The sequence below is a fragment of the Muscardinus avellanarius genome (genome assembly GCF_963383645.1).
Source record: "Muscardinus avellanarius genome assembly, chromosome: 11".
In the NCBI taxonomy this organism is placed as follows: Eukaryota; Metazoa; Chordata; class Mammalia; order Rodentia; family Gliridae; genus Muscardinus; species Muscardinus avellanarius.
Genome location: NC_137797.1, coordinates 54,806,077 through 54,831,837, shown reverse-complemented (window position 1 = coordinate 54,831,837; position 25,761 = coordinate 54,806,077). Strand labels below are relative to the sequence as shown.

Genomic DNA, 25,761 nt, shown 5'->3' with positions numbered 1-25,761 from the left:
GGATGTATATTTTTATATATGTGGAGGTTGGAGAATCACTTTTTTTTTCTTTTTTCTTTTTTTGCGGGTATGGGGATGGAACCCAGGGGCATTTGACCTCTGAGCTACACAATGTCCTATTTTTTTATTCTTTATTTTTGAAACAGGGTCTTACTAAGTTGTGGAGGGCCTAAGTAGCTGAGGCTGTAGATGAATCGCGATCCTCCAGTCTCAGCCTCCCAAATGTTGGGATTACAAGTGTGTGCCACCATGCCCAGCTGGAGAATCACTTCTTAGGCAAAGGGAAAAGAACTTGCAAAGTCCCTGAGGGCAGGAGCCTGGTATGGGGAGGAGCTTAAGAGAGAGAGCCAAAGGGAAGAGATCTACTGGGAAACTGGAGGGTAGAGATAGTGGAGGCAGTTCTGGGGACAAGACATGAGTGGCTTCATAGGCAAGGCAGAGCTTCAGTGAGATGATATCAAGCGGGGGTGCCAGGACTCTATGCTCTGTGAAGGCCTGTGTGAGCATGGATTTGAAGGGGAGTGGTGTGAAGAGAGACACAAGCTTGAAAACGACTGCTGTTCTTAGGGAGACTTGGAGTCTGAGTGCTAGGTACCAAGAAGTGTGTAGGGAGTAAAATGGACACTAGCAGGTTGGAGAGAGAAGAGGCAGGACCCTGGGTTAGGGCTCAGTGGCAGGGGACAGGGCAGATGAAGGGGTCCCAGGCTTTTTGTTTGAAAAGTGCTCAATGGAGGCACTATTGCTCAAGATGGAGAAGATGAGAGAGATATGGGCTAAGGGGGAGAAGTAGAGAGTGCAGTTCTAAAGATCTAGCTTTCAGAATTATGGGAATGTGGCATTAAAACTGCTCAGATTGGTTAAATTGCTATTAAGCAAAGTTTCTGGAATCTGGAATGATCATTTAAATTCTGGGTTTTCTATTTTCTTCCTAGGTGAGTGACTTTATTTCCTAAAACTCCTCAAATGGGGACACTTGAGCTTACCTCTTAAGGTAAATATACAATGAGGTAACATTTTATAAAATGCCTTGAGCATGACAGGTACTTAGTAAATGGAAGTTCCTATGACCACTATCTGTATCACATTAGAGAAAAGCCTGAGTTTTGACTTTGGCATTTATAAATTGTATAATTGATGCAAAAAATGTAACTTGGACTTCCCACTTTTAAAAACTAGCTTAATGCCCCTTTTTCCTATATCAGAAGGTATATAAAACAATAATTTAAAAAATATGTGATTTATTCTTTAACTTATAGGCTTCATTGATAAGTGATGAGAAAATAGAATGAAAGATAGTGTGACAAGGAAGAGAAGATTAAGAACATTTAGAGTCCATGTGCCAGTTTGAAAGAATAAGTTTTTTAAAAGCATCATAAAGACAATAATGAATCGGGGGGGGGGTCTTAGGAGCAATCTCATGTATGTTCACTGAGGAGCAAAAAGTTCCCTAAGATATTCAAATGTTTACTATAGCTTAACATTTATATAATATTCTAAATGTGAAACTGTCAACAGTAGACATTAAATGAATGATGCCCAGGAAGCCAATACAATTCTGTATGTTTTATTTAGAAAATAGGATTTGTTCACTTCAATTGCAAATGAATTTCAGTAGCCTTGTGTGACTTGACCTACTCGTGTAGAAGTCATGTGGATTATTTCATTAATCAGAAAGTGCTAGACTCCAGTGATCAGCACAGCAAACCCAGAACTTTTAGCTTTTCTCAAAAAAAAAAAAAAAAAGTGGTAGCCTGGTTTCCTTAACAGAAAGTGCTTCAAGTATATGAGATTTTATTTTAAATATTATTAGATTTGGGGAAAAGGTAGGCTCAATACCAAATACTTCTCATTCATTTATTTAATCAACCAAGAAATGAGTAATATCTTCTGTGGATAGGGCCCTACAGAGGATTCAGTTTGGGTGTATAAATCTGCTTCTGTCCTCACAGAGTTTATAATTTTCTGGAGGAAGAGAATTGGATACACAAATAATTAGACTACTACACTAATGGAATGAAGACTAGAGCCCATAAAACCAGGCCTGGGGATGAGGTGGCTTATATCTATAATTCTAGTACTTAGGAGGCTGAGACGGGGGATCATAGGTTTGAGGCTACCCTCATCAACTTAGCAATATTCTGTGTTTCAAAATAAAAAATAAAAATGGGCTGGGGTGTAGCTCAGAAGTAGAGCGCCCCTGGGTTTAATCCCCAGTATTAAAAAAAAAAAAAAAGGGACAGAAGGCTTATTTCTGACTGGGCTTACCAGTTTTAGCTTCATGAAGTAGGAATAAATTGTAGTGGTTGTAATAGCAAACAGAAAGTTCATATAACAGCAACAGTACTGATAAAAACAAATTCTTAAATTTCTATGGGTACTAAGTATTTTAAATCTACTCACAAGTATAATTATCACAATAATCACAGGAAGGAGCCACTATGACTAACCCCACTGTACAGCTAGGGAAATTGGGACTGAAGAAGGCACTGCATCGAGTAAGTTGTGAACCTAGGGATCAAACCTGAGTCCTTTTAATCAAAGCACTACAATGTCTCCCAATAGGATGAGAGTCAAAAGGGAGCACATACAGATAAACGGGGGGCACAGATCTAAAGTGTCCAGTGCGGCTGAAGCTCAACCCAAGGGCAACCTGGAGCAGGAGGTCAGGGAATTTCCTGGGTAGAATCAGGTCAGACTAAGAATTCTGGATTTTATTTTTTATGGCTAATGAGGGATGACCAAACAGAGATGATGGTATAAATTGTGAGAATGGATGTCAAGTTTCAAGAAAGAGTTTCCAGGGACAAGAAGACTAAAGAGGTTGGAAGAAGAAATTCAGTGTTCTTCTTGCATTTTACTTATTTTAAAATAAACTAATTCTGTAGGAGAGGTAATCTGTATAGTAACTGGTCATTTAGTGTCTCTTGTGGATGACTCCATTGGGTGCTATGGTGACTTCAAGTGGGATTTTTTTAAATTTATTTTTTTATTTTTTTGTGGAACATATTGAAAGTGGCATACATTCAGACTGTACTGAGCCACCTCGCTTCAGTAGAGAACAGGTGAAAGGGGCTGGCTTTCCATTTCCTACTTCACTTCCATCAGCACAACACCTTCCAGTGATGAAAACTAGGTGCTACAGAAAGATGTTGAATACTTTGGTGTATTCTTGATAAATTTATACCAAAAGTATGATCTCAACCTGTTTCTGAGAATTCACAGTTGAGAAATCCTTTGTTCATCCAAAAGGAAACTGGAGGGTCTTTACCAATATGTTCTGACCTCCTGACCTCAAGACAGTTTTGGGGATGCTGTTTCTATCACTATAGTGGTGGTTTTTGAGGTGTCATATGTAAGATTCAGGATGAAGTAGGGGGACTACAGTGGGTATGATTATATTGAGCAACTGTTTCTCCTGAGTGATTTGACTGGGGTATCTGGTAGCCAGCTTCAGTGCAAAAACCATATAGACAAGTTCCTTGGTAGCACTACTGCTGGACTTAATCTGATAATTTAACACTTACCAGCATATCAGAATTAATCCTAAAAATAATACTTTAATTACATAGTAAGCAATGAAGTAAATGCTGTTGGATAAAGATAACTAAAATATGTGGGGAAGAGAGAAAAGAGTTTCATGCCCAACAGTGAATCTTGCAGTTTTCTGCCCCTTTTAAAATTATGGTTATATATTACATTTTTCCCTCCAGCTCATCATACAAAAAAAGCTTAAAATTAGTACACAATCATGGAGAAAGGTAATCTTGATTAGTATTTTGATGGCAGTCTACAAAAGATGGCCCCAAACTAACCTTATGATCAATAGAAGTACGTGTCTACTATTCCTCTAAAAGGAAAAGTCATTTTAGTCTAACTAATACATGTAGGTGACCTCATAGAAACATCACACAGAGAGAAACTGCTCCCCCAACAGAGCTGCCAGCTTTTCATCTTTCAAAAATATGTTAAAATTAAAGGGCTAATTTGTCCTTTAAAGGATATATTTAATTTAGAAGCATCATATGCAGTATGAAATTGAGAGAATTTTAAGCAAATTTTCATTAATTAATTAAATGCCTCATCTAGCCAAGATCAAAATCCTCATAGATAATGGCTTCACAGGCGCTCATTGGCCTTGTGCCCATTACAAGAATGCTGGAAATAACTGTCAGGAAATGTGTAACTGTCAGGGGACTGCTAGGTTTGACATGATTAATAAGGAAATGGCTAACTTTTTAGACTGTAGGCTTAGCTGTAACCATTTTAGAAGGGTTTCAACTAAAGTTAAATATCATTTTAAACCATTGTTGTTCATAGCAGTACTGATAGCTTCTCAAATCTTTTAAGGGAATTTACTAAATTCCCATAAAACATTAAAGCTAGAGGGATCTCTGAGATGATGGATGCTGGTCTTCTCACATAACATGTGTGGAGTAGTGGCAAAAAAAATACCTACAGAACCTTTCTGATTATATCATAAGGAATATAACTTAAAATATAATAACTGGTTCTTTAGATAAAATTTAGATATTATATTATTAATCTAGATTAATCTGACTTTGATACCACTAATTATCACTTTAGCACCTATTATACTACTAAACTTCTAGAAAGAGCTCCTGAATAATATCCTATAACATAAAAGTTATATAAAAAGCATCTGCCATTGTTTATGTGTGCCTGCCTTTATTCTATAGAACAGAATTCTGCCGATGTCTGTCTGTGTCTTCCTTCCTCCTTTTTTCTTTCCTTTTCTTTTCCTTTCTTTCTTTCTTTCTTTTTTTTTTTTTTGTGGCACTGGAGATTGAACTCAGGCATTCTACCTCTGAGCTACACTCTCAGCAGTTTTTGAGTGTCTCTCTAAGTTACTAAAGCTGGCCTTGAACCCGCCATATCCTCCTGCTCAGCCTCCCAGATACTGGCACTAAAGACATTCGCCACCATGCCTGGCTCCTGCCTAAGTCTTTCATGGTAATGATCATATCGTTGTAATGATTACACTTTATTGGTGGTAATGTTCTTGTTTTCTGTTCCCATCCATTTTAGTTCTCACTAGGGTAAGAACTAAAACTGTTTGGTTTACTTTTATGTTCCTGGTACCTGCCATTTAGCTCAATAAAATTTTATTTTTATTTTTTTAATTTGTACTGGGGATTAAACCCAGGGGTGCTTTACCTTGGAGCTATACTCCCAGTCTGCTTTTATTTTTATTTTTATTTTTATTTTTTGGAAACAGGGTCTACCTAGAGTGTCAAGAGTCTTGCTCTATTGCTGAGGTTGTTCTCAAATCTATGATCCTCCTGTCTCAGCCTCCCAAGTAATGGGATTACAGGTATGTACTCTTCTGCCCAACTTCAATAAAAATTTTAGAGTGTATAAATGAATTAAATGTGCCCAATGGCTGATTGATTTTTAAATGTTGTTAATCCATTTGTCTCATCATTTTAACTAGATCTTCTTTAATTGTATTTTAGTTTCTTAATTGCCTTTTAAAATAGACGTGGCTAGTTTCCACTTGGCAAAGAAGGCAGAGAAAAAATCCTCACATGGTCCAGATCAATAGCTAGAAATCCATAAAGTTGAAAACAGAACCCAATTTATTTATCAGAATCTAACTGAAATAACCTATACCAGAAGAAATGGAAGAAGGAAGGAAAGAAAAGAAAGGAGCAAAGACACATGAAGGGAGGGAAGTGAAAGAGAGATATTCATTTGTGAATTTCTTTCTGTCCAGGTCATATGAGGCCATTTGTTGTGCTAAAAACTCCTTAAATTTCATACTTTAAGCTCCTTGAGGAATCTCAGAGTCTCTCCAAGACATTTAAGTTCAGCCAGCAGATGAAGAATACTCTTAAATAACATTGTTATACATGAACCACAGAGAATAAAAAATGAAGGAGCTGGCACTTCTAGAATTAGTCTCTTTCTCTGCTCCATCTCACAAGCATAAAACAGGCTGGAAAAGCCAACCACATGATCAAGTCAGATATTTGTAAGGAGTACTTACAACAGGATTTAAGTTTCAATTTCCAGTCCCAATCCATTGATAATTTTTTCTTCATCAGTCAACCAAACACAAAACTTTGGCTCTCCAAACTTTTAAAAACCAAATGGGAACATCTTGCCAGTTTTACCATAGGTCTGAGTATAAAAATAAAGTTACTCTCCATTATAACTTTTTCTTAAGGCAATAATACCACATTTGAGTTTTAATTTTGATCAGTGGTGCATATCCCCTTCCTTTCTCTTGTCCCTAAATCTGATGATGAAATTAATAGTCATTTCTATTAACTCTGATTATCTGGCTTCAGATTGTGAAGTTACAAGAAGGAAAGAAATCTCTTGTTGCTGCCAGTCCATACAGTAAAAGAAAAGTAAGGGTTGCTTAGTTAATAACACTATTTTTTGTGACTTGAGAGGAAAAAATACTTTGCTACTCTGCCACCAAATGAAAATCTAAACAGCATAGCTTATTGCTAAGTGAAATACTTTGGCCGAATGAAATTTATTGAAACTCGTCAGCAAGAGAACTCTACACCTTTGAAAAGTATCACCCACCAATTCCTGAACTCAAATTTGGTAAAATGATATAGTATTGATGAAATTCTGTCTGCTACAGGAGGGCAGAAAAATATATACTTAATCCAAAGTGGCTTATCAGGGACGAACAGTAAGATGACTTAGAGATCACACCCTCAGGACCCCGACATACCCATTACTGAGACGTCGTATTCTATCAGCAGCGTTGCTTCTTGTCCACATTGTTTGAGAATACTCATGGCTTCTGCATGTGTGGTTCCAAGAAGCCGTATTCCATCCACACTGAGCAACCTATCTCCAGGTTTGATTGTGCCCTCTCTAAAGGGAGAATAAAGGAATAGTCTTTGTTAATTTATCATAATTTAGGATTAGCATGGTCACTTAGCCAGTCATTTTCTTACACACATTCTGCCCCCCCACTGGCATTTCTTTTTAAGCAACAAGTATGACAGTAAAGGTGTAAAGAGGTAACTAGGTGTGGTACTCTGCTTATAATCCCAATACTTGGGAGGCCGAGACAGGAGGATTGCGGGTTTGTGGTTAGTCTCAGCAACTTAGTGAGGCCCTCTGCAACTTAGTGAGCCTCTGTTTTAGAATAGAAAATAAAAAACAGAACTGGGAGTGTAGTTCAGAAGTAGAATGCCCCTGCCTTCTGTCCCCAGCAAAACACACACACACACACACACACACACACACACACACACACACACCACGCATGCACACACACATGTGCAAGCACACGTGCACACAAAGTGTAAAGAGGTAGCTTTACACAGAACATTGCTGAAATAAAAAAAATATGTAATGAGAAAATAACTACACATTAGCAAATAACCTAGCTAACCACAGTTAACTCTTGGGGTACAAAAGTAAAGAAAGGCATATTTTCTCTTCTGTAGGTTTGGGCCTGGAAGTCTTAAATTGATTTATTGGAGTCTATAAATATCATTCACCTATTTTCCCAAAGTCGGGTGAGCAGGAAAGCCTTTTAATTTTACTCGATTTATTACTAGGGAACCCAAGTGGAATTGGGAGTGCTGGTGAGAAATTCTCCTACTCTGTGAATTTCCCTAATGATTTATAAGGCCATTTGGCAATCGTTAAATTGATTCAGTCCCACATTCTTTGGAAGAAGCAGACAATCAGGATTCTCCCTGCTGTGACCAGAGTCTAATGGCATTTGGAGATGACAACTCGGGACATTGGTGATACCACAGAGGTAGGGCCAGGGTGCCTTCTAGATTATGTCCTCTGATTTAGGGAGGAGCACTGAGAGGAGAAAATCCAACCACATAGAGATTTAGGATCTGGAGAGAATACAAATGATCTCTTAAATGTCTTTCATTGAGATAACGCCTAAGTATTTTGATTACATTTTTATCTCTACTGCTCAGATTTCCTTAGGTTCTAAATTAATCTGATAATACATTGCTCACAAACCCTAAATGTGAATAAAAAGTGGGCATACTTTTATTTTCATCAAAAGGAATAATTCCTAAGAGAAGCATGGGAAGAGGAAAAGGCAAAATTCCCCTGGAAGTTTTGACTTTGTGTTATCTGTGGTCAAGGTAAATATACTTTGGCATGGTGTGAAACTAGCGTCTCCCTTTTTCCTTATTTTATATGAAACATTATCTTTCTAAAAAGTGAGTTAAGTATAAGATTTGAAGGAAAACAGACCTGATCTGTGTCCTAACTCTTCCTCCTAATAACTGGCAAGTGACCTAACTACACTGGGACTTCATTATGCCATCTGAGATACAATAAAGTACCTCACTTACAGGGTGGATATAAGGCTAAAATAAAATGATATTGGTTAAGCTGTTAGCACAGGTTCTGGCACACAGTACATGTTTAATAGACAGTATTTATTATTATTTATAAATCATAAAAAGTTTTTTGGGGAGGGGTTTCGGGGATTGAATTTAGGGTCATTCTATCTCTGAGCTACATTACCAACCCTATTTTATTTTTCATTTTGAACAGAATCTCACTAAGTTGCTGAGGTTGGCCTCAAACCTGTGATCTTCCTGTCTCAGCCTCCCAAGTACTAGAATTAGAGGAGTGTGCCACCACAACTGGCTTCATAAAAAGGTTTTAAAACCTGTTCTGGTCTGAAATAGAGCAAGGCAGCAATAATCAGAACACTTTCCACCTATCCTTCAACAATATCCAAAGTCATGTTCCTTCATCTTTATGGAGTTGGCCTTTGCTGTGGAAAAAGTAATAGATAATTATCTCCAAAGTGAGTTTACTTGGGACCCAACAATGCTGATTGATAGGAAAGCAGAAAAGAAATGGAGGGAGGTGAAAACTCTCTAGAGACTGATAGAATTCTTTCTGCTTTACTAAAAGTCACTTCCAAAGGGCAGCATTAAGCTGGGTGTGGTGGCCCATGGCTGAGACGAGAGGTCTGCAGGTTTGAAGCCAGCCTCAGCAAAATTAGTGAGAACTATTTCAATCTAAAAAATAAAATTGGGCTGGGGGTATAGCTCAGAGGTAGAATCACTCTGAGTACAATCCCCAGTAAACACACACACACACACGTGCACACACACACACACACACACACACGTACACACGTACACACACACACACACACACACACACACACACACACACACACAGTAATGGTAACTTTTATAGGAATGCTGATAACAGTAAGAAACCGACCATAACCTGCCTTCCCAGTGGGGAGGTTAGATGTGGAAGAGCATGCATATCAAGTGCCTGCCTTGAAAGAGCTGGCTGCTTTCTTAAGTGTCTCCTGCAAGAAAGACTCCCTAAAGATACCATATATCTCCCCTTTGATAAAAAGGAACAAACCCGAAAGGCAGGTATGAATGGAAATGGCGGAAATTTAGCTCAGAACTAAGTTACTTGCCAATGATAAAGTGTAGTAAGTATAGAAACTGGAGGCAAATCCTATTTTTTTTTCTGATTCCACTGTTCAAATTCTTTTAGTTTTCGCACTCTAACATATTTGATTAATATTTATCTTTTGCTATGAAATTTATAAACCAAATTATATGCCAAAATCTCAAGCTCTATATAATATATTTTGGATTGCGATGCAGAAAGATGAAGTTTACCTGTCAGCAGGCCCTCCAGGACGAACACATGTTATCACAACTGGACGAGATTTATTTCTATCATCATGTGCTCCCCCTGGCAAAGAAGAGAAATGCAGCTTTAAAATACTTTATTGTTGCCATTTTAAAAAATTCACTTAACAAAATGCCAGCTGAGAAATGGCAATGCATTTGTTGATGTATGAAGGAAAACATGGAAAATTTCCCGCTGGCATGTAATAGCCTTAAAGGTCTTATTCATTTTATATGGAATATGTTTTGGAAGCCAACATTTTTTCCATGTCTCAATAAATATATGGCTGTGCTCAGAGTGATATATTAAACATTGAATAACTGGTAAGGTAAGAGATTCTACTAATTGCAGGTGCTGGTCCAATCAGACTAGTTGTCAGTTATAAACACAGCACAGATACATGTCTCACGTGTCACTCAGTCTGGGCTATAGTAAGGCAGGTGTGTAAATGTGTCTAAAACCTGACATCAAGAAAGTAAAAGCTAAAGTAAAGAGAAAAACATCCAAGTATTAAAAAGAGAAAAAAGAGAAAAAAATGTCAATGGCTGAAGTGGGGAATTAAAAAACTGAGGGACAAATGTAGCAGGTTATGTCAAGCCAATTGCCATACTTAAATGGGGATTTTAATTATGTATAAGAAAAATTTCTACATAGAAAAGTAGAAAATTCACAATGGAAGGTAATCTACTCTAATTCTCTTTCACTCCAGGACCCCTTCATGCAACACCCTGTAACCTCTGTTCCCCTTGCCTGTGCTTGAGACCCACCAGTGCTGGACAACTGGCTAGATCTAAGATGGTGCATTTCATATTTGTACACCCAGGGTGCTAGAAAGTTCTTCTTAATATTCAATTGATATCTATCTCCCTTTAACTTTCATCCCTTGGTTTTTGTTTCATTACCTAGATCAGAAAAACAAACATGTAGCCGGGCGTGGTGGTGCACGCTTGTAATCCCCGCGCTTGGGAAGCGGAGACAGGAGGATGGCGCAGGTTCGAAGCCAGCCGCGCTGGCGTAAGAGACCCTGTTTCAAAAATATAAAATAGTTCTGGGAGTGTAGCCTGGAGGTAGAAGGGCTTCCAGGAACCCAGTACCAAAAAAGAAAGAAAGAAAGAAAGAAAGAAAGAAAGAAAGAAAGAAAGAAAGAAAGAGAGAAAGAAAGAAAAGAAAGAAAGACAAACATGTATCTTCTACAAACTTTTCTGAAAGTTGAAAGTGGTAATTATATACCAGTTAGCCTCATTGTAAGGATGAATATTTCCACTTTTTAAAAACTATTCTTCAAGTGTCCTGAGTTCTTGTATATCTGGGTGGTCTCCAGTTTGCTAGTATTTGGAAACATGAAGGCTTTGTCAGCTCTACTTTCTTTATGTTTGCCTAGAAGAACAGATTGACATTTCCCAAACTGGGCACAGGTTGAGAGGGCAACTAAAAATAATTTAGCCTAAGAGAAAAATTAAAATGCATTTTTTCTTTTGTAAGGGGATCATAAAAATATAGATTTTCTTTCCCCTAGAGGAGTATTGATTTAGAAAAAGATGGAGGTTGAAGCCAGCAAGAAACCTTTTCATAGTTTTGATTTGTAAGTCCAAGTTTAAGTATGAAACGTCAAATGCATATTAATGTGTAAGATAGTTTGAAATTTCTTGATGTTGTGACAAATTTTAATTATCTGAAATAATGAGCCAAGTTAAGTGTGTGATTCACTTATGTTCTAGAAGTTTGGAGACACAAAGCAAAATAGAGGCCACTTGGAGACCAGGGATATTCTCTGGTCTTAATAATACACATTAGTATCACCTAAACTGCTTTAAAAAAATATGAGTGCCTGAGCTGGGGGGTGTAGTGCAAATACTTAACATGCACAAGACTCAGGGTTCAATACCTAGCACTAGAAAAAAAATCAATGCCAGGGTCATATAGTACAAACCAAATCGAAATATCAGGCAGCACATGTTAAATGAGTACCTCTCTTCACAATTTTTTTAGTTGGGAATGATCAGACAAGTTTTCTTGTCTAAAGAAGAAAAACAAAATTAGTGGCTGAGTGCTTTTTCTATTATCTCAATCCATCTCCTTTTTTTTTGGTGGCAAGGAATATACTGAAATGTAGCTCACCAAGGTGTAGGCCAGGGCATCACCCTTCACTGCATGGGTACAAAGTTCTATTGTTTGGGGAGTCAAGATTTCAGAACCCAGCACTTCTAGTATTAGAAATATAATTCTGTTAATCAGCTAAAAGCATATTTTAATGTTCTCAGTTCCACTCGAACAGGTTAAGAAGAAATTCTGGCGTAATAAATGGACATGTTTCATTTGCAATAACTACCTCTTTTTTTTCTTATTTTCCTGGCATTATCCATTGATCTAAGTTTAACTCAAATCCTATCTATGCCAAAATGTCTTATCAGCAATACTAGTAATTTATCCCCCCCCCATACCTTCTTATTCTGATTAACCAATGACTTCTTAAGACATGGGTGGTGGCCACCTATTAGGCAAGGAAAACCTTATAGAGATGGACCACAAACTGAAGTAAAATACAAGCCCTTTCTCTGATTCACATTTTGAAATTATCAAAGTACTGCAAACTTTCATATTCAATCAATTTCAGTGGTAAGGAAGTTTTTGAAATCGTATACAAATATGGTACTTGGCAACTAAAATTGGTTCATTATACCTGAAGTTTTAAAATAAGAATAATACCCAGAAGTCTGATGTTTGCACAAATCTAGGCAACATTCAATTAGTCATTCACGCATTCATTTATTAAGTGCCACCCACAGACAAACCAGCATTCCAGATGCACAAGTCTGCACTTCTTTAGCGTGCTCACAGATATTTGAAATTACTGCAAACTATGGGAAAGACATTTTTGCAGTATTACATCACCAGATGTTTTAAGGTAATTGTGGGATTCAATTGCTTCTATTTTTATTTCTTAATAATAAAATGCTATTGGTTTGGCTATGTCATTGGCAATTTGATTTGCTACAGATTAACTACATAGCAAATATATGCACCACCAGCATTTTCTGCTGTGGCTTTTCAATAATTAAGGCATGTGTATATGTGATTCATGGCTACTTCTATTTCACACCTATATTGCAAGAGAGAGAGAGACAGACAGACACACAGACACACAATTTGTATATACCACTTTCAATCTCAATTACTTGTGCAGTGACTTTTCATTTTATTCATTCAGTTATTTAAAACAGGAACTAAGGAACAGTATAGTCAATGATCTTGGGGGTCTCTTGTTCCTCCTAAAAATGGGCCATGGCCAAAAGATGTAGTTCCCATGGATCTAAACCATACAATGAGTTCCTAGCCCCCATCTTTCACTTGGATGCTTCATTATCTTGTGTTTTAAATCCCTTGGACTGTAATTCCCGGTAGATACGGATCTTGTTTTATGACTGGACAGTACTTATCCCTCCTCTGCTAACATGTTGCTGCATGCCTAAAAAATATCTGACTGATTGAAACTCAGTCACTTAAGACAAGTATATACAAATGAATGCATCTCTTTCAGTCTTTGATGCATGTATAGTTATTAAGATGCTTAATGTTAATTAATACTTAATAGTTTTGACAGTATTTTTACTGTGATGAAGAATAAAATACTATAGATAAAATTAAAAAATTAAAAAAAACATGAGTAATGTTAAAAAATTTCTATTGAGTCTCATTGTCATAATAGGAACGAAGCGTTTTTAACATAGGCATAGTCTTTCAGGGATGAAATCACTGATATGAAAAACAAAATGATAGAAGCTGGAATCATAGTTCAGAATTAATAATTTCATAGACACGTTGGAGTTACTTGAAACCTTTCTTATTAATGCCATCCATAGTCAAATGAGTTGAGCTGATGCACGCAGGTACCCCAGGGATTAGATCATCTTAAATCCATTTTTAGAAAGCTACAATAACAAAATGTATTTCAGGAGAAATTAATTTAGACAAAGTTGCTTAATCCTTATGTATTAAATCAAGCCAAGCCATACTCATGAACATTTTTGATTCAGTGATATAGAAAAGGGAAAGGCCACTGGTGAACAGTGACAGATTAGGAGGAGCATGGTGAATTGACACTTTACAAACAGTGGCCGCTTGCTCTGTGTTAGCAGACTAAAATTCTACCGTGATTCCCATTCTATATTTTGTTTATGTGAAGAAGAGTAAGCATGAATATCTTTATGTAGTTTTGCACATTGGAAACAATTTTTTTGAGGATGACTCTCCTGTTCACTTTTAATATTTCATTGACAAATTCTCCAAGGGTTTTTAACATTTCACATTTTCTAAACACCACCTACCTCGTATTACAAAACCGAAGGTGTTGCCTTCTTTATGTAATGTTACCTCCACTGTTCGGAAGATAACACTTGATCCTTGTACGGCTGCAAATTGGAAATAGAGGAAACTGTAAGTTTCAAGTTATAGTAACATTTCCAAATTTTTCAATGTGGTATGAAATACGATGAAGCTCTCTTGCAAATATTTTTTCTTGGAGTAATAAGAAAGCAATAATTTCAATAAAATGTTAGAAAAAGTCATTGTAATGACTTACAAACACCATAAAATAGTTTTCTACATAAATGACTCATATAGGTCTATGAGAAACCCAAAGCATAGCTAGTTCTCTTCTTGAGTAGATAGTTTCTAGGTAAAGGATGATATTTACATTGTTTAAGCTCTACATAGCAAGAAAGACAATCTTCAATATGTAGGACTATTTTCCTTTGCAAAATGCAAAATAATTTGCATTTTTAAATTAATTTAATTTTTGGAGGAAGACAAAAGTAAAGATGTCTTCAGAATTATTAATATGCATGCTTTATTTTTACCTGAGTTACTAGCCAATCAGGGCTACATTTATTTTTATTCTTGCACCTGGTACCAGAAGAAAAAGTATTACTCTAAAATTCCTATCAAACGATTAAGCTGATGCAAATAGATGTTCTGAAATATAAATAGCTATTAAACAAATATTTCAGCAACCCAACTAACACTTGGAGCGCAAAAGAAACTCTAATTCAAAATATTCCTACTAAGAAAATAAAGATCTACTTAATTTTACTTGATATCACCATGCTTATGTTGTTTGCCTGTTTATTGCTCTCATTTCACAAAATGAAACTGCATCGCCAAGTTGCAATCTCTAATTATGTTATACACATATATGAGGGCGTAAGTTATGTGAAGCTAAGATATTCTGTAAGACTACTTTGGGAGAAGCTAGTAAGTAATTCTTGTTGTATAAACACTATTGCTGCATTTAAAAAAACAAAGTTTTTTTTTACAAATTAATATTTTACTCTTATAAACACAGTGTTGTTTTGATTTAGGAAGACAGAAAAAGTGATATGTAGAAGTATATGGCTTTAGAACCTTTTTAAAAATTGTTCAATTGTATCTAATTATCTAACACTATATTGTCTCTAACATATTTTTGTTACTAGGTCCTAAAGGGTTTATTACATAAAACTATAAATAAAAATAGATGGTCCTTGATTTATGATAGTTCAAGTACAATTCCCAACTTACTTATTTTTATTTATTTAGTTAGTTAGTTTTGTGGGACTGAGGATTGAACCCAGGGAATTATACCTTCAAGCTATACCCCAGTCTTAATTTTTTTATTCTTTGTTTTGAAACAGGGTCTCACTAAGTTGCAGAGGGCTTCACTAAGTAGCCGAGGCTGGCTGTAAACCTGCAGTCCTTCTGTCTCAGCCTCTTCAAGTGCTGGGGTTACAAATGTGTGCCAGCACACTTGGCCTACAATCTTCAACTTTACTGTTTGTAGTTTACTCGGGAGGCTGAAACAGGAAAGTCACAGGCTTAAGACAAGCCTTGAAATTTAGTTAGACTGTTAGCAATAGAGTGAGAACCTGTTTCAAAACAACAACAACAATAAATTTTTAAAAGGGTTGGGGGTATAGCTCAGAGGTAGAATGTCCCTAGGTTCAATCTCCAATATTTCCCCCTCAAAAATGTTAGTATAAAAAGTATAGCCACACAGTTATTCTGTTTTTCATTTTCAGTATAGTATTCAATAAAGTATATAAGTTCTTTAATACTTTATTATAAAATAGGCTCGATGTTATAATTTTGCCCAGTTAAGGGCTAATGCCGGTGTTCTGAGCATGTCGGAGACTAAGCTAGGCAAAGTGATGTTATTCTGTAGGCTAGGTGAATTAAAAGCAACTTCAACTTAGGATATTTTCAACTTAACAGTGGGTTATCAGGATGCAAACCCATCAAAAATCAAGGAACATCTGTAGATAGAATTTTAAAGGCATTTTTAAAATATAGTCCCCTTCCCACTTACAAAAATAGCTAGTGTTTTTATTTAAACATTATTTTTAATCATCAGAAAATCTTAACTCTCAAAGGAATTCTGTAGAAGCGTTTATGAAAAGTACATATTTAAATTTACAAGACTGCACGCTATCAGGCTGAAACATAAACTGCAATAAGAACTTGGATCTGCTGGAAAAAAACATAAACCTACAGCTGAACAAATGTTTTGGTGCACTTCTGATTTAATTAAATGTCATATTCTTGCTATCGGGGGAATTTCAGTTCATTCTAATCAACTAGAAACAGTATACACAAACAGCTGAGAGAGGTGAGGTATAGTTTTAATTAATTGAAAACAACACTGGGTTCAAACCAAATGTTTTCTTATTTCCACAAGTGAACACTGCACGTTCAGAAATGGATTAAAGAACATGATGTTGTTGTTCCATTGGTAAATGAGAAATCAAAGGGGATGGGGAAAATAACTGATGAGGATCTACTGTGTGCCCAGAACTCCTCAAAATGGCTGGCAAATATTATTTTATTTAATCATCAATCATCTTTCAATTATATACAACCAAATTCTAATTCTGGGCCACCTGTCTTTGTTGGCTGGATGTCTGTTCTCGAATGCAGGGTACTGTCATTTTAATTTTGCTTTAGCTAAATCTTGCTGACCACAAAAATCTAACAAGCAAATTAAAAGTCGCTATAAAGACATTTGGGATTATCTACAGCTTTAGATCATCTACACTATTCCTCTTCATCATTTACAATGGTAAGTGTGACTGCTAACTACATTCTATCATAATTAAATGAATTTGATCTTCAAAATTCTTATTTGCATTACTGACTATTGGAAAAAAGGTTTACATACTAATTACAAGATAGCCAGTATTCAGTCATTACTTTGCATGTGTGTGTGTGTGTGTGTGTGTGTGTGTGTGTGTGTATCCAAAAATGCAACAAAAGTTTCATCAAAGAAATTAAAAACAAAATGAAAGGTGTGGTTGAAACAAGGTGCACACTGTAAAGCTGCTCTTCAGTATCGTAGCTGTATTGGTGCCTCTTGCTTCTATATGTGAATATGAATGTGTCTCTATACAGTTATTTTACTATGATAGATTAGGTTTTTCTAAAGTATGTATGCCTTCCCCACCAACTCCAACCTTAAGAGGAGAATGAAAGACATAGTCGGCACTTCATTCGGGTATGCTTGTCTGTGTATCTTGCTTTTGTCACTGAGTTTATGAGATGCAAGCAGAAGGCAGAAATGTGCTCATGTGACCAGGCTTGTCCTCTTGTCCCCTTTCCACAGGAAGTTCTCCCCTAAGAAGTGGTGCTCATTTAGACTCAATTCCAGAATGAATCCTTACCCTCCAATCCTGGCTCCATCATCACCAGCTCCACTACTGCCACCATTGTCTATAAGCTGTCTGTCTGGGTTAGAGTTGAGAAAAAGGCTGTGCAAGGCCATGCTTTAACATACGTACTTGATTTAAGAGAGGATTCATTTATATAAAAAGCTAGTCTGATTCAGGCAATTGCTTAGCAATAAGGACTGCCTTTGCCAATCAGATTCTATGACAGATATTTTGTGTGTGAGTGTGGTACTGGGGATTTAACCCAGGTGTATTCTACACCTCCTGCCCTTTTTTTTTTTTTTTTGTGATACTAGGGATGGAACTCAGGAGCCTTCTACCTCTGAGCTACACCCCAGCCCTATTTTTATTCTTTATTTTGAAACAGGGTCTCACTGAGTTGCAAAGGACCTCACTAAGTAGTAGCTGAGGCTGTCTTTGAACCACGATCCTCCTGTCTCAGCCTCCCAAATGCTGGGATTACAAGCATATGCCACCACGCCCGGCCACCTCTGCCCTTTTTTAAATTTTATTTTATGTTTTGAATCGGGGTCTCATTGGTTGCTGAGAGCCTCACTAAGTTGCTGAAGCTGGCTTTGAACCTATAATCCTCTTGTCTCAGGCCTCCCAAGTACTATGATTATAGATGTGTACCACCCTGCCTGGCATATGACAGCTTTTCTTTTTTATTAAGTAAGGGAAATCTGTAGTCCCAAAGTTTAAATGGGAACAGTATTTAAATAGACGACATGCCAGAATATTTCCAAGTATTTAAGCTTTTGATAGAGATTTTTAGGTGTCAACTGAAAACAGATCAGAATTGTTTAACATTTCAAAATTACATGGGAGTTATGTACCACAAAGTTCAAAGGCACTGCTCTGGCCAACTTTAAATGCTAAGTACCTAAGATACAGTTGCGTCCAAAGCACCATATAATTTTAGAGTTAAAAGAACTATAAAGTCCATGCAGACCAATCATCTCTTTTCTTTCTTTCTTTCTTTCTTTCTTTCATTTTTTTGGTAAAGAAATCAAATCTTAGAAAAGATAAAATGCCCAAGGTCAAACTTCAATCTCTCCTCTATCAGATCACAGAAACACATATCCTACCTCTAGCTCTTTCCGTTTGGACTCTGGGGTTGGCTGAGCCTCAGATTGCTGTGATCTAGGGAGTTGCTGGTTTTGGCCTTGGACACCTTAGTTTTTAGCAGCCAATTCTTACAGGTCTGTTTTGTTCTCATAGTCTGAGCTAAGTGAAGGAAAGGCTTATTAATTCCTCCAACCTCACTGAACCCAATGATCTTATTAATTTTTCTAAACATAATAAAAAGAGACAGAGATTATCCTTAGAGAAGAGACCTCTTCTATCTGATTTCTACCATGAAAATCCATACTTTTGCATTTAGAAATATAGCACTGGCTCTCCATCAACTTTATTGTGTGAGGGAGAAAAAGCCAGTGTAATCGTCTAGTCACGACAGGCTTTTACTCCTAACCATTTGGTATCCAACCATTCCTTTTTAACTCTATGAATGCTATACACACTTAGGATATCACTCCTCTTTTAAAGAACTGTAAATCTAAAAACTGTAACAGTTTTTAGATGGATCGCATCTGATCTAGTCACCATTTGGCCTCCAAAATGATAAGTCCAAAAGTTCCAGTCTGATGATGCGGTTTTAAGCCTTAAGGACTCTCTCCTGGCCACTTGCTGACATTCCAGCTTTACCAGTGTGACGTGAAAAGCCCTCCGTATTCGGCTCCTGTTTACTTTCCGGCCTCACTCCATCCACAGCCTCTCTGCTGGTGCCCTTCTGCTGAGGATCCCATCTGTTGTGGCTTACCCTGTGCATGGGGCCGTAACATCTCACTCTGTTGCTGTACCCACTTCCTACTTGACTTGCACTATCTCCTTCAAGTCTTCCTACAAATTCCCAGCTCTGAATCACTCACAGTATTGGGAAAATCTCCATTTGGGGTCAAAACCTGAAAGTTACACTAAAAGCTCCTTTAGGAAAAGGTTATATTTTGTTGATATTTATGTACACAGTGGAATGCAGATATACAATCAAGGAGCATTAACCCTAGATATCTGGTTTTCATAACACTATGGAAATGATTTGAGAGAATGATTTCAAAGCAAACTGTCTCTTCTAACGTGCAAGAAAACACAGTGCTTTCAGAATAATACTAGTAATATCATAATGATAAAAAGCCTGGCACAGTGGCCCATGCCTGTAACCTCAGCTCTTGGGAGGCTGACAGGAGGTTCGCGGTTAGATAGGCTCTCAGCAACTTAGTGAGACCCTGTTTCAAATTTTTTTTAGATGAATAGGGCTGAGGGTATAGTTCAGAGGTAGAATGCCCCTGGGTTCAATCCCCAGTACCACATAAAAATATATTAGTTCATATTATTGGGAAACTGAAGGCTCAGAGAACTTAAATAACCCTCCTGAGGCTTTTGAGATAGAAATGGGCAAATCAGACATTGAACTAGTAACACATACAAGTTTTTAACACTTAAGAGTATTGCCCTGCTCTTGAGAAAAAGATACATATATATTATAGCAAGTTATATTTAGTATGGACTTAATTTAATTTTGTTATAAAATGAGTACCACATTTTCAGTGCTACATTTTATGTTAAGAACAGCAACTTGTTAATTATCTGGTCACTATTCCCAAAGGGCTCTAATCTAGTCCCAAGCTTCAAATGTTATTTCTAGTCCCATTACTCTCAATTTAAATTTCCAGCCCAGATCTGTCACCAAACCGTTTCTCTAGCTCTTTTCTGGACATTTCCTTGTGCATGTCAAATGTACATCTCAAATGTAGTATTTCAAATGATCTTCTGTATGTCCTCCCCCAAGTGAGCCCTCTCCCCACAGTCTTGCCCACCCCCATTAATGGTAACTTCATCCTTCAGGCCCACAACCTTGGGGTTAGTCAAGATTCCCTTATTTCTGCACAAACCACATCCAATCCATTAGGAAGTCCTGTTTCCTCTATCTTCAAAATGTATCTAGAAGGCAACCGCTTCTCACTATCTCCACTGTCACCTCTCACCAGGATCAGCGCAGCAGCCTCCCTGTTTCTACCTTGTCTCCCGCAGTCTGTTCTCAACATAGCAGCCTGAGAAAGACTTTGCAACATAAATCAGATTGCATTTGTGGTTTTGCTCTCTTTCAAACCATAGAGTGACTTCTTGCATCATTCAGAGCAAAACGTAAGGCCTGCCGGATAGCCTTGTAGGACATTGACCTCTGATCTCAACTCTTATCTTTCTGTGCATTCTGCTCCAGCCACAACTGCCCCTCTTACTATTTCCCGAATAATCTCAGGTATATTTCTACCTTTTGGTCTTGGAATTGGCTGTACCTTCTGGGAACTCCATGGTGCCATCTCCCCCACCTCCTTCAAGTCATGGGCAAATACCACCTTTGCAGTGGCTGTTTCTCAGCCACTTATTTTAGACTGGAATCCCACACCCAGTCTTGTCACTCCAACCTCTCTCTTTGTTCTAATTTTTTTTCCCATAGCATTCATGACCCATACTCTATAATTTACTAATTTATTATGGCTTTGTTTTATTACCTGTCTTCTCCTGCTAAAATATAAACTCCACTAGAATATAAGCTCCTAAAGTGTGGTGGTGGTTGGAACATAGCAGGTGCTCAATAAATCATTACAAAACAAATGGATTCTAACCAACAATGTACAATCAGTTTGGGCCCCAAATGGAGATTTTCCCAGTACTGTGAGTGATTTAGAGGTGGGAAGTTGTGTGTTTTTGCTACCCTGCATTTAAGCTATTCTGTTCTGGCAGCAAAAACATATGGTATAAGGTCTATCTCAGGTAAATAAGTACATGGGAAGCCTGGATTCAAATATGGACTTTAAAGACTACCAATTTGGGAAAGATACTTAAGTCTCTATAGTGAGAAAAAATTGTGATAATTATACCTGTCTTATACTACCGAATGTTTAATTTATTTTTAATGTTTAATTTATTTTTTCTTAAAAACTTTTATATTGCCAGGCACTGTTCTAAGGTAATATTTTACAAATATCCTCATAATAAATATATGAGTAGGAACTAATGAGTAATGAGTAGGAACTAATGTTACTCCCATTTTAAAGATATGAAAATCGAGACATAGAACATTTAAGTAGCTTCATCAAAGGTACGTAGCTAATGAAAGGTGAGAATGGGATTTGAACCTGGCTATTTAATATTAAATTTTATCTCCATTGATCCTCCTTCTGGTAAGAACTACATAAGTCAGTGCAAGTCAAATTCCTTATAATGCCAGCATTTAGTAAGCTTTCAAATGTGTCAGCTGCTTTTATTCTTATTATTACTTGAAAATAATGTCTTTGAAAGTATTTTTATGTTTCAGACATAGAAGAGTCAATATAAAACACATGAAACATGCCTTCCCTAAACCAGAGCACAAAGCTTGGATAGTATGTAATGCAGAGAATTCATAAATATAGTAAGTGCTAACTAAAATAGCTTCAGTGGTAAAAATACGTTCCTAAATCACCCTAATGGCAGATGGGCCCTAGATAATATAATTGTCACCCATTGTCTTTTTACTTCTTCTTGTTTCTCAATTCCAATACTTTCTAATTCTCAAGAATCTTTGCTCTGACATCTATGCAATGAGACACGAATGGGAAAAAGGAGCAGAGAAGATATCTGTTTTAGGAGGGAGCACGGATCACGTTACTTACTGACTGGGGGCAGCTCGTACTCGACTTCGAGAACCACTCTTTCCCCAACATTCTTCAGCAAGCTGATGATCTCATCATGGCGGAATTTGGCCAAGTTGATCCCATTTACTGCCTTGATGTAGTCCCCCACATCCAGCTGGTCACTTCTGCAAGAGGGAAAATGTCGCTTCAGGGTACCCATCCTCTCAGTCTGAGGCCAGTCTCAGTCATTCTGAGGCCAGTCTGAGTCATTTTCCACTCAAGAATGGACAAGGTGACATGGCGAAGTCCCTGCTCCTAAGATATGACTGGCCCCTAGGAGGAGAGCAGCCAACCCAGGAGGAGAGTCAGCTCTCTGCCGTATCTCACGAGTCCTGCTCTGGGATGCCACTCTCTCTGAGCGTTCCCCCTAACCTTTGTCTCTTTTAATTTTAAAGCATCATAAAGCAAAGAGAAACATTTTTGGGGGTAATCTGGGATTGAGCCCAAGAGCATTTTACTTCAGAGATACACTTTCAGCCCTTTATATATTTATTTATTTTGGGTACCAGTGATTAAAACTAAGGGCATTCTATATTGAGGCTATCACTTTTTATTTTTTTATTTTAAAACAGGGTCTTGCTAAATTGCTAAGGGTGCTGCTAAGCCTCCTGTCTTAGCCTCCCAAGTAACTGAACATGCACCACTGTGCCTGATTGAGAAACACTTTTTTTTCCCCTAGCTCCTTTAGGTCTGATTCTCCGGGAATAGATCCAGATCCCAGATATTCCAGGTCTTTTTCTTATTTTCACTGGCTGTGTTTGGGACATTTCATAGATGACATTATATTTACTGGGAATTTGTCCAGGGCCAATGAAAGTCTCTTGAAGCACAAAGGAGGTGGGTCAAGGTGCTTGTGTTCATACCAGCCTCTCTTATAAGCAATACCTTCAAATCATGCAATCAGGTAGATTAGATTATCAATTGTACAAACAGGTTGATTATCAGAAGTAATTGCTATTTCAGATGACATTTTATAAGGTAAGAACTCTAAAATCAAACTCGAAATTACGTGAAGAATATTGTTGTCTGGGATTTAAGGACCATTAACTTTACTGTTAATGAAACCCGATCAAGTCAAATTGAAGTGTCTGTAAAGCAAGCTCACCCTTGCCCAGTATTTAGGACATTCTGCCTTTGGCAAGAACTAGAGTAATTTGCAGTTCCTGGGAAGAAGGACAAAGTGAGAACTCCTTTTCTAAACCTTCTTTTGGAAACCAACTCTCCAACTTGGTGAAAAGGAAATTGTCACACACAGTTGAGTAGAGAATGAAAATTTTTTCTTGGAAACTCACGGGGGCCTCCTGCTCTTTCTGGGCTTGCCACTTGCCCCATGGCAGTTTCCACAGACATATGGTGTGGTCATCTGTGTCACGTTTTGATTACCTGAGTCCTCATCCCCTCTGCAGCCTGTCTTCAGTGGTGCACTGAGGACTAGATCCATATAAGCCTGTTAAAATTCAACCCTTCTGAGAGTCTGGCTACTCCTGAGATGAGACAGAAACTCCTTTAGTGACTTCAGTGTAGGTCAGAAAAGCCATGGGCAGGCCCAGGGTGCAGCTTCTGAGACCTGCCCTGCTGTGCTTCTGCTGGGACATGACGCCTGGCAGATGGTAACTGTCATTTATTTATCAGTGACCTTTTTCTGACAATACTTTAATTTTTGAATTAATCACACCCCAGGTTTCTGCATTCCCTGGGAGGCAGTTACCTTGCAGCGATCCCTCCTTGTCGCAGGTTCGACACTCTAGGCTTGCCATCCTTATCAATTCCTCCCGATACCGTCAGACCCAGGGTGGTGCCTTCTTTCTTCATCAGTTCAACGATGGTAGAGCCCTTGAATTCCTCTGTAAAAGAAAAGCATTTGCCCTGTTAAATGCGAGTGGGCACAGAGGTTGTTTTGTGTGATTAGGTGACTCTTCTCCGTAAGCTCTTTCCACATGTTGTTCTATAAGACAAGACATCGGTGACCTCCCTTCATCATAATGTGCAGAGGATCTCATCAAAGTGTGCAAACAGGTAATTCCAAAGCAGATATTCCACGAGAGGTTGTTAAATAGCACCAGTGGGGTAGCTCACACTACACTGATAATCAATAGGCCAAATTGTCTTACAAACCAATGATGATATTGACTGTTTTCTATCATTCCTTGACAACTTTCTCGGCTTCTCTTCTTGTAACTCCAAATGGAACAAATGAATGTTATCAGGTAAGAAGTAGAACAGGATTTTAAATAACAATATGAATATATGTATTATACTTGAAGACTCCAAGTCCATGGTACATTTTAGTGTAGGAAACCAACTGGCAGAAAAGAACCCTTCAAAGGGTCAAGAAAAATAGTATTGACTGTACTTCATTTTTGTCTTTCAAAAGCAAAACACAAAAACTTATAAAAAACTTATATTATTTGTTTTGCAGAATATGTCACAGTATGTATAGCAAAGCAGGGTTGGTCCTCAGAATTTCTGAATAACTGCTATAAATTGCTCTTTCTCTAAGTAACAATATTTAAAAATCTCAAAGGACTTATGGAAATAATATCTAAATCCCAAGGAAAATCAAATCTATTTATTTATTTTTGTTGTATTGGGAATTGAACCCAGGAATGTTGTATCTCTAAGCTATATCCCCAGCCCTATATTATTTTTAATTTTGAAACAGGGTCTCACTAAATTACCATGTGTTGGCCTTGAACCCGAGATCCTCCTGTCCCAGCCTCACAAGTACTAAGATTATAAGCCATGCACCACTTGGCCTGGCAAATCTTTTTAATTTAGACAAAACAGAAGATTAAAAACCCTGAATAATATCCTTCCTTTCAGATATAAAAATGAGAAGTCAATATTTACCTACCCAGAGGCTAATTATGATAAATACTGTTTTAGAATTCCTTGTGATGTTAGTTCTCCTTCTTGATTTACACACTTTCTGGGTATGAGATGGGGAAACTGGATGGTTTTTCAAGTTCTCCCAGATCATTTATAAATTTCAAGGATTATGAACTTTGGGAGCATCAAAGATACTTATATTAAGATGCAAGAACAGACTTACTCTTTCAAAGTCAAGTTTAAAAAAAGATCATTTGAACAACACTGTCTTTTTCTTAATTATACACAACAGTTAATTACAAATTTAAAAATCTCTATAAATGCTCTTTGTAAAGGTTATTAAATTTTTACCCCTGGTATTTATCTCAGTAGGCAAGGAAGAAAATCATGTAAAAATAATCTCTCATCTGATTTAGTGAGAAGGGCCGAGGAGTTGGGGGAAAAAAGCAATAGGCAGCAGGTGCTGGTCTCCTCAGGGCTGTGGAGAGCCTCAGTCCAGGCAGGGCTGTCAAGGCTGCCGGGCCCTGGGGCGTTGGCCCTCCAGTACACCATTCCTGGGAGCCTCATTGCTTTGGCAGTTTCAGGACATGATATATGTGAGTTGTTGCTGCCCTGTAAGGCAGAAGCTAAGGAAGGGGATGTGAATCTGTATGACATCAGCTTCCTTCATAACATTTTATGTTAGAGACCAAATAAGGATCAAAGTTCAAGAATCAAACTTCTTGTTGAGTGGATGCAAGTACAGGTCCTTTTACATCTTTTACCAGGAATATTTGTAACCAAGCCCATCACTGTGGGCATTCCACCCATGGTCCCTTAAAACAAAACAAACAGCCTCCTCAAGCAACCAGAGAGGC

The 25,761-nt window shown here is 37.5% G+C and overlaps 1 protein-coding gene across 14 annotated transcripts in view; it reads right to left on the bottom strand.

Annotated features, from left to right (window-relative positions):
• The window catches only part of GRIP1 (glutamate receptor interacting protein 1), a gene marked incomplete at both ends in the record, with an annotated part of 711,985 nt that overhangs the window by 133,850 nt on the left and 552,374 nt on the right, over window positions 1-25,761 (bottom strand). For all 14 annotated transcript variants that reach the window (XM_080705916.1, XM_080705922.1, XM_080705911.1 and 11 more), the window contains 5 exons: window positions 6,713-6,858; window positions 9,633-9,708; window positions 13,971-14,054; window positions 22,055-22,200; window positions 23,784-23,919. In XM_080705916.1, the coding sequence (XP_080562042.1) occupies window positions 6,713-6,858; window positions 9,633-9,708; window positions 13,971-14,054; window positions 22,055-22,200; window positions 23,784-23,919 (588 nt within the window). The remainder of the gene's footprint in view (window positions 1-6,712; window positions 6,859-9,632; window positions 9,709-13,970; window positions 14,055-22,054; window positions 22,201-23,783; window positions 23,920-25,761) is intronic.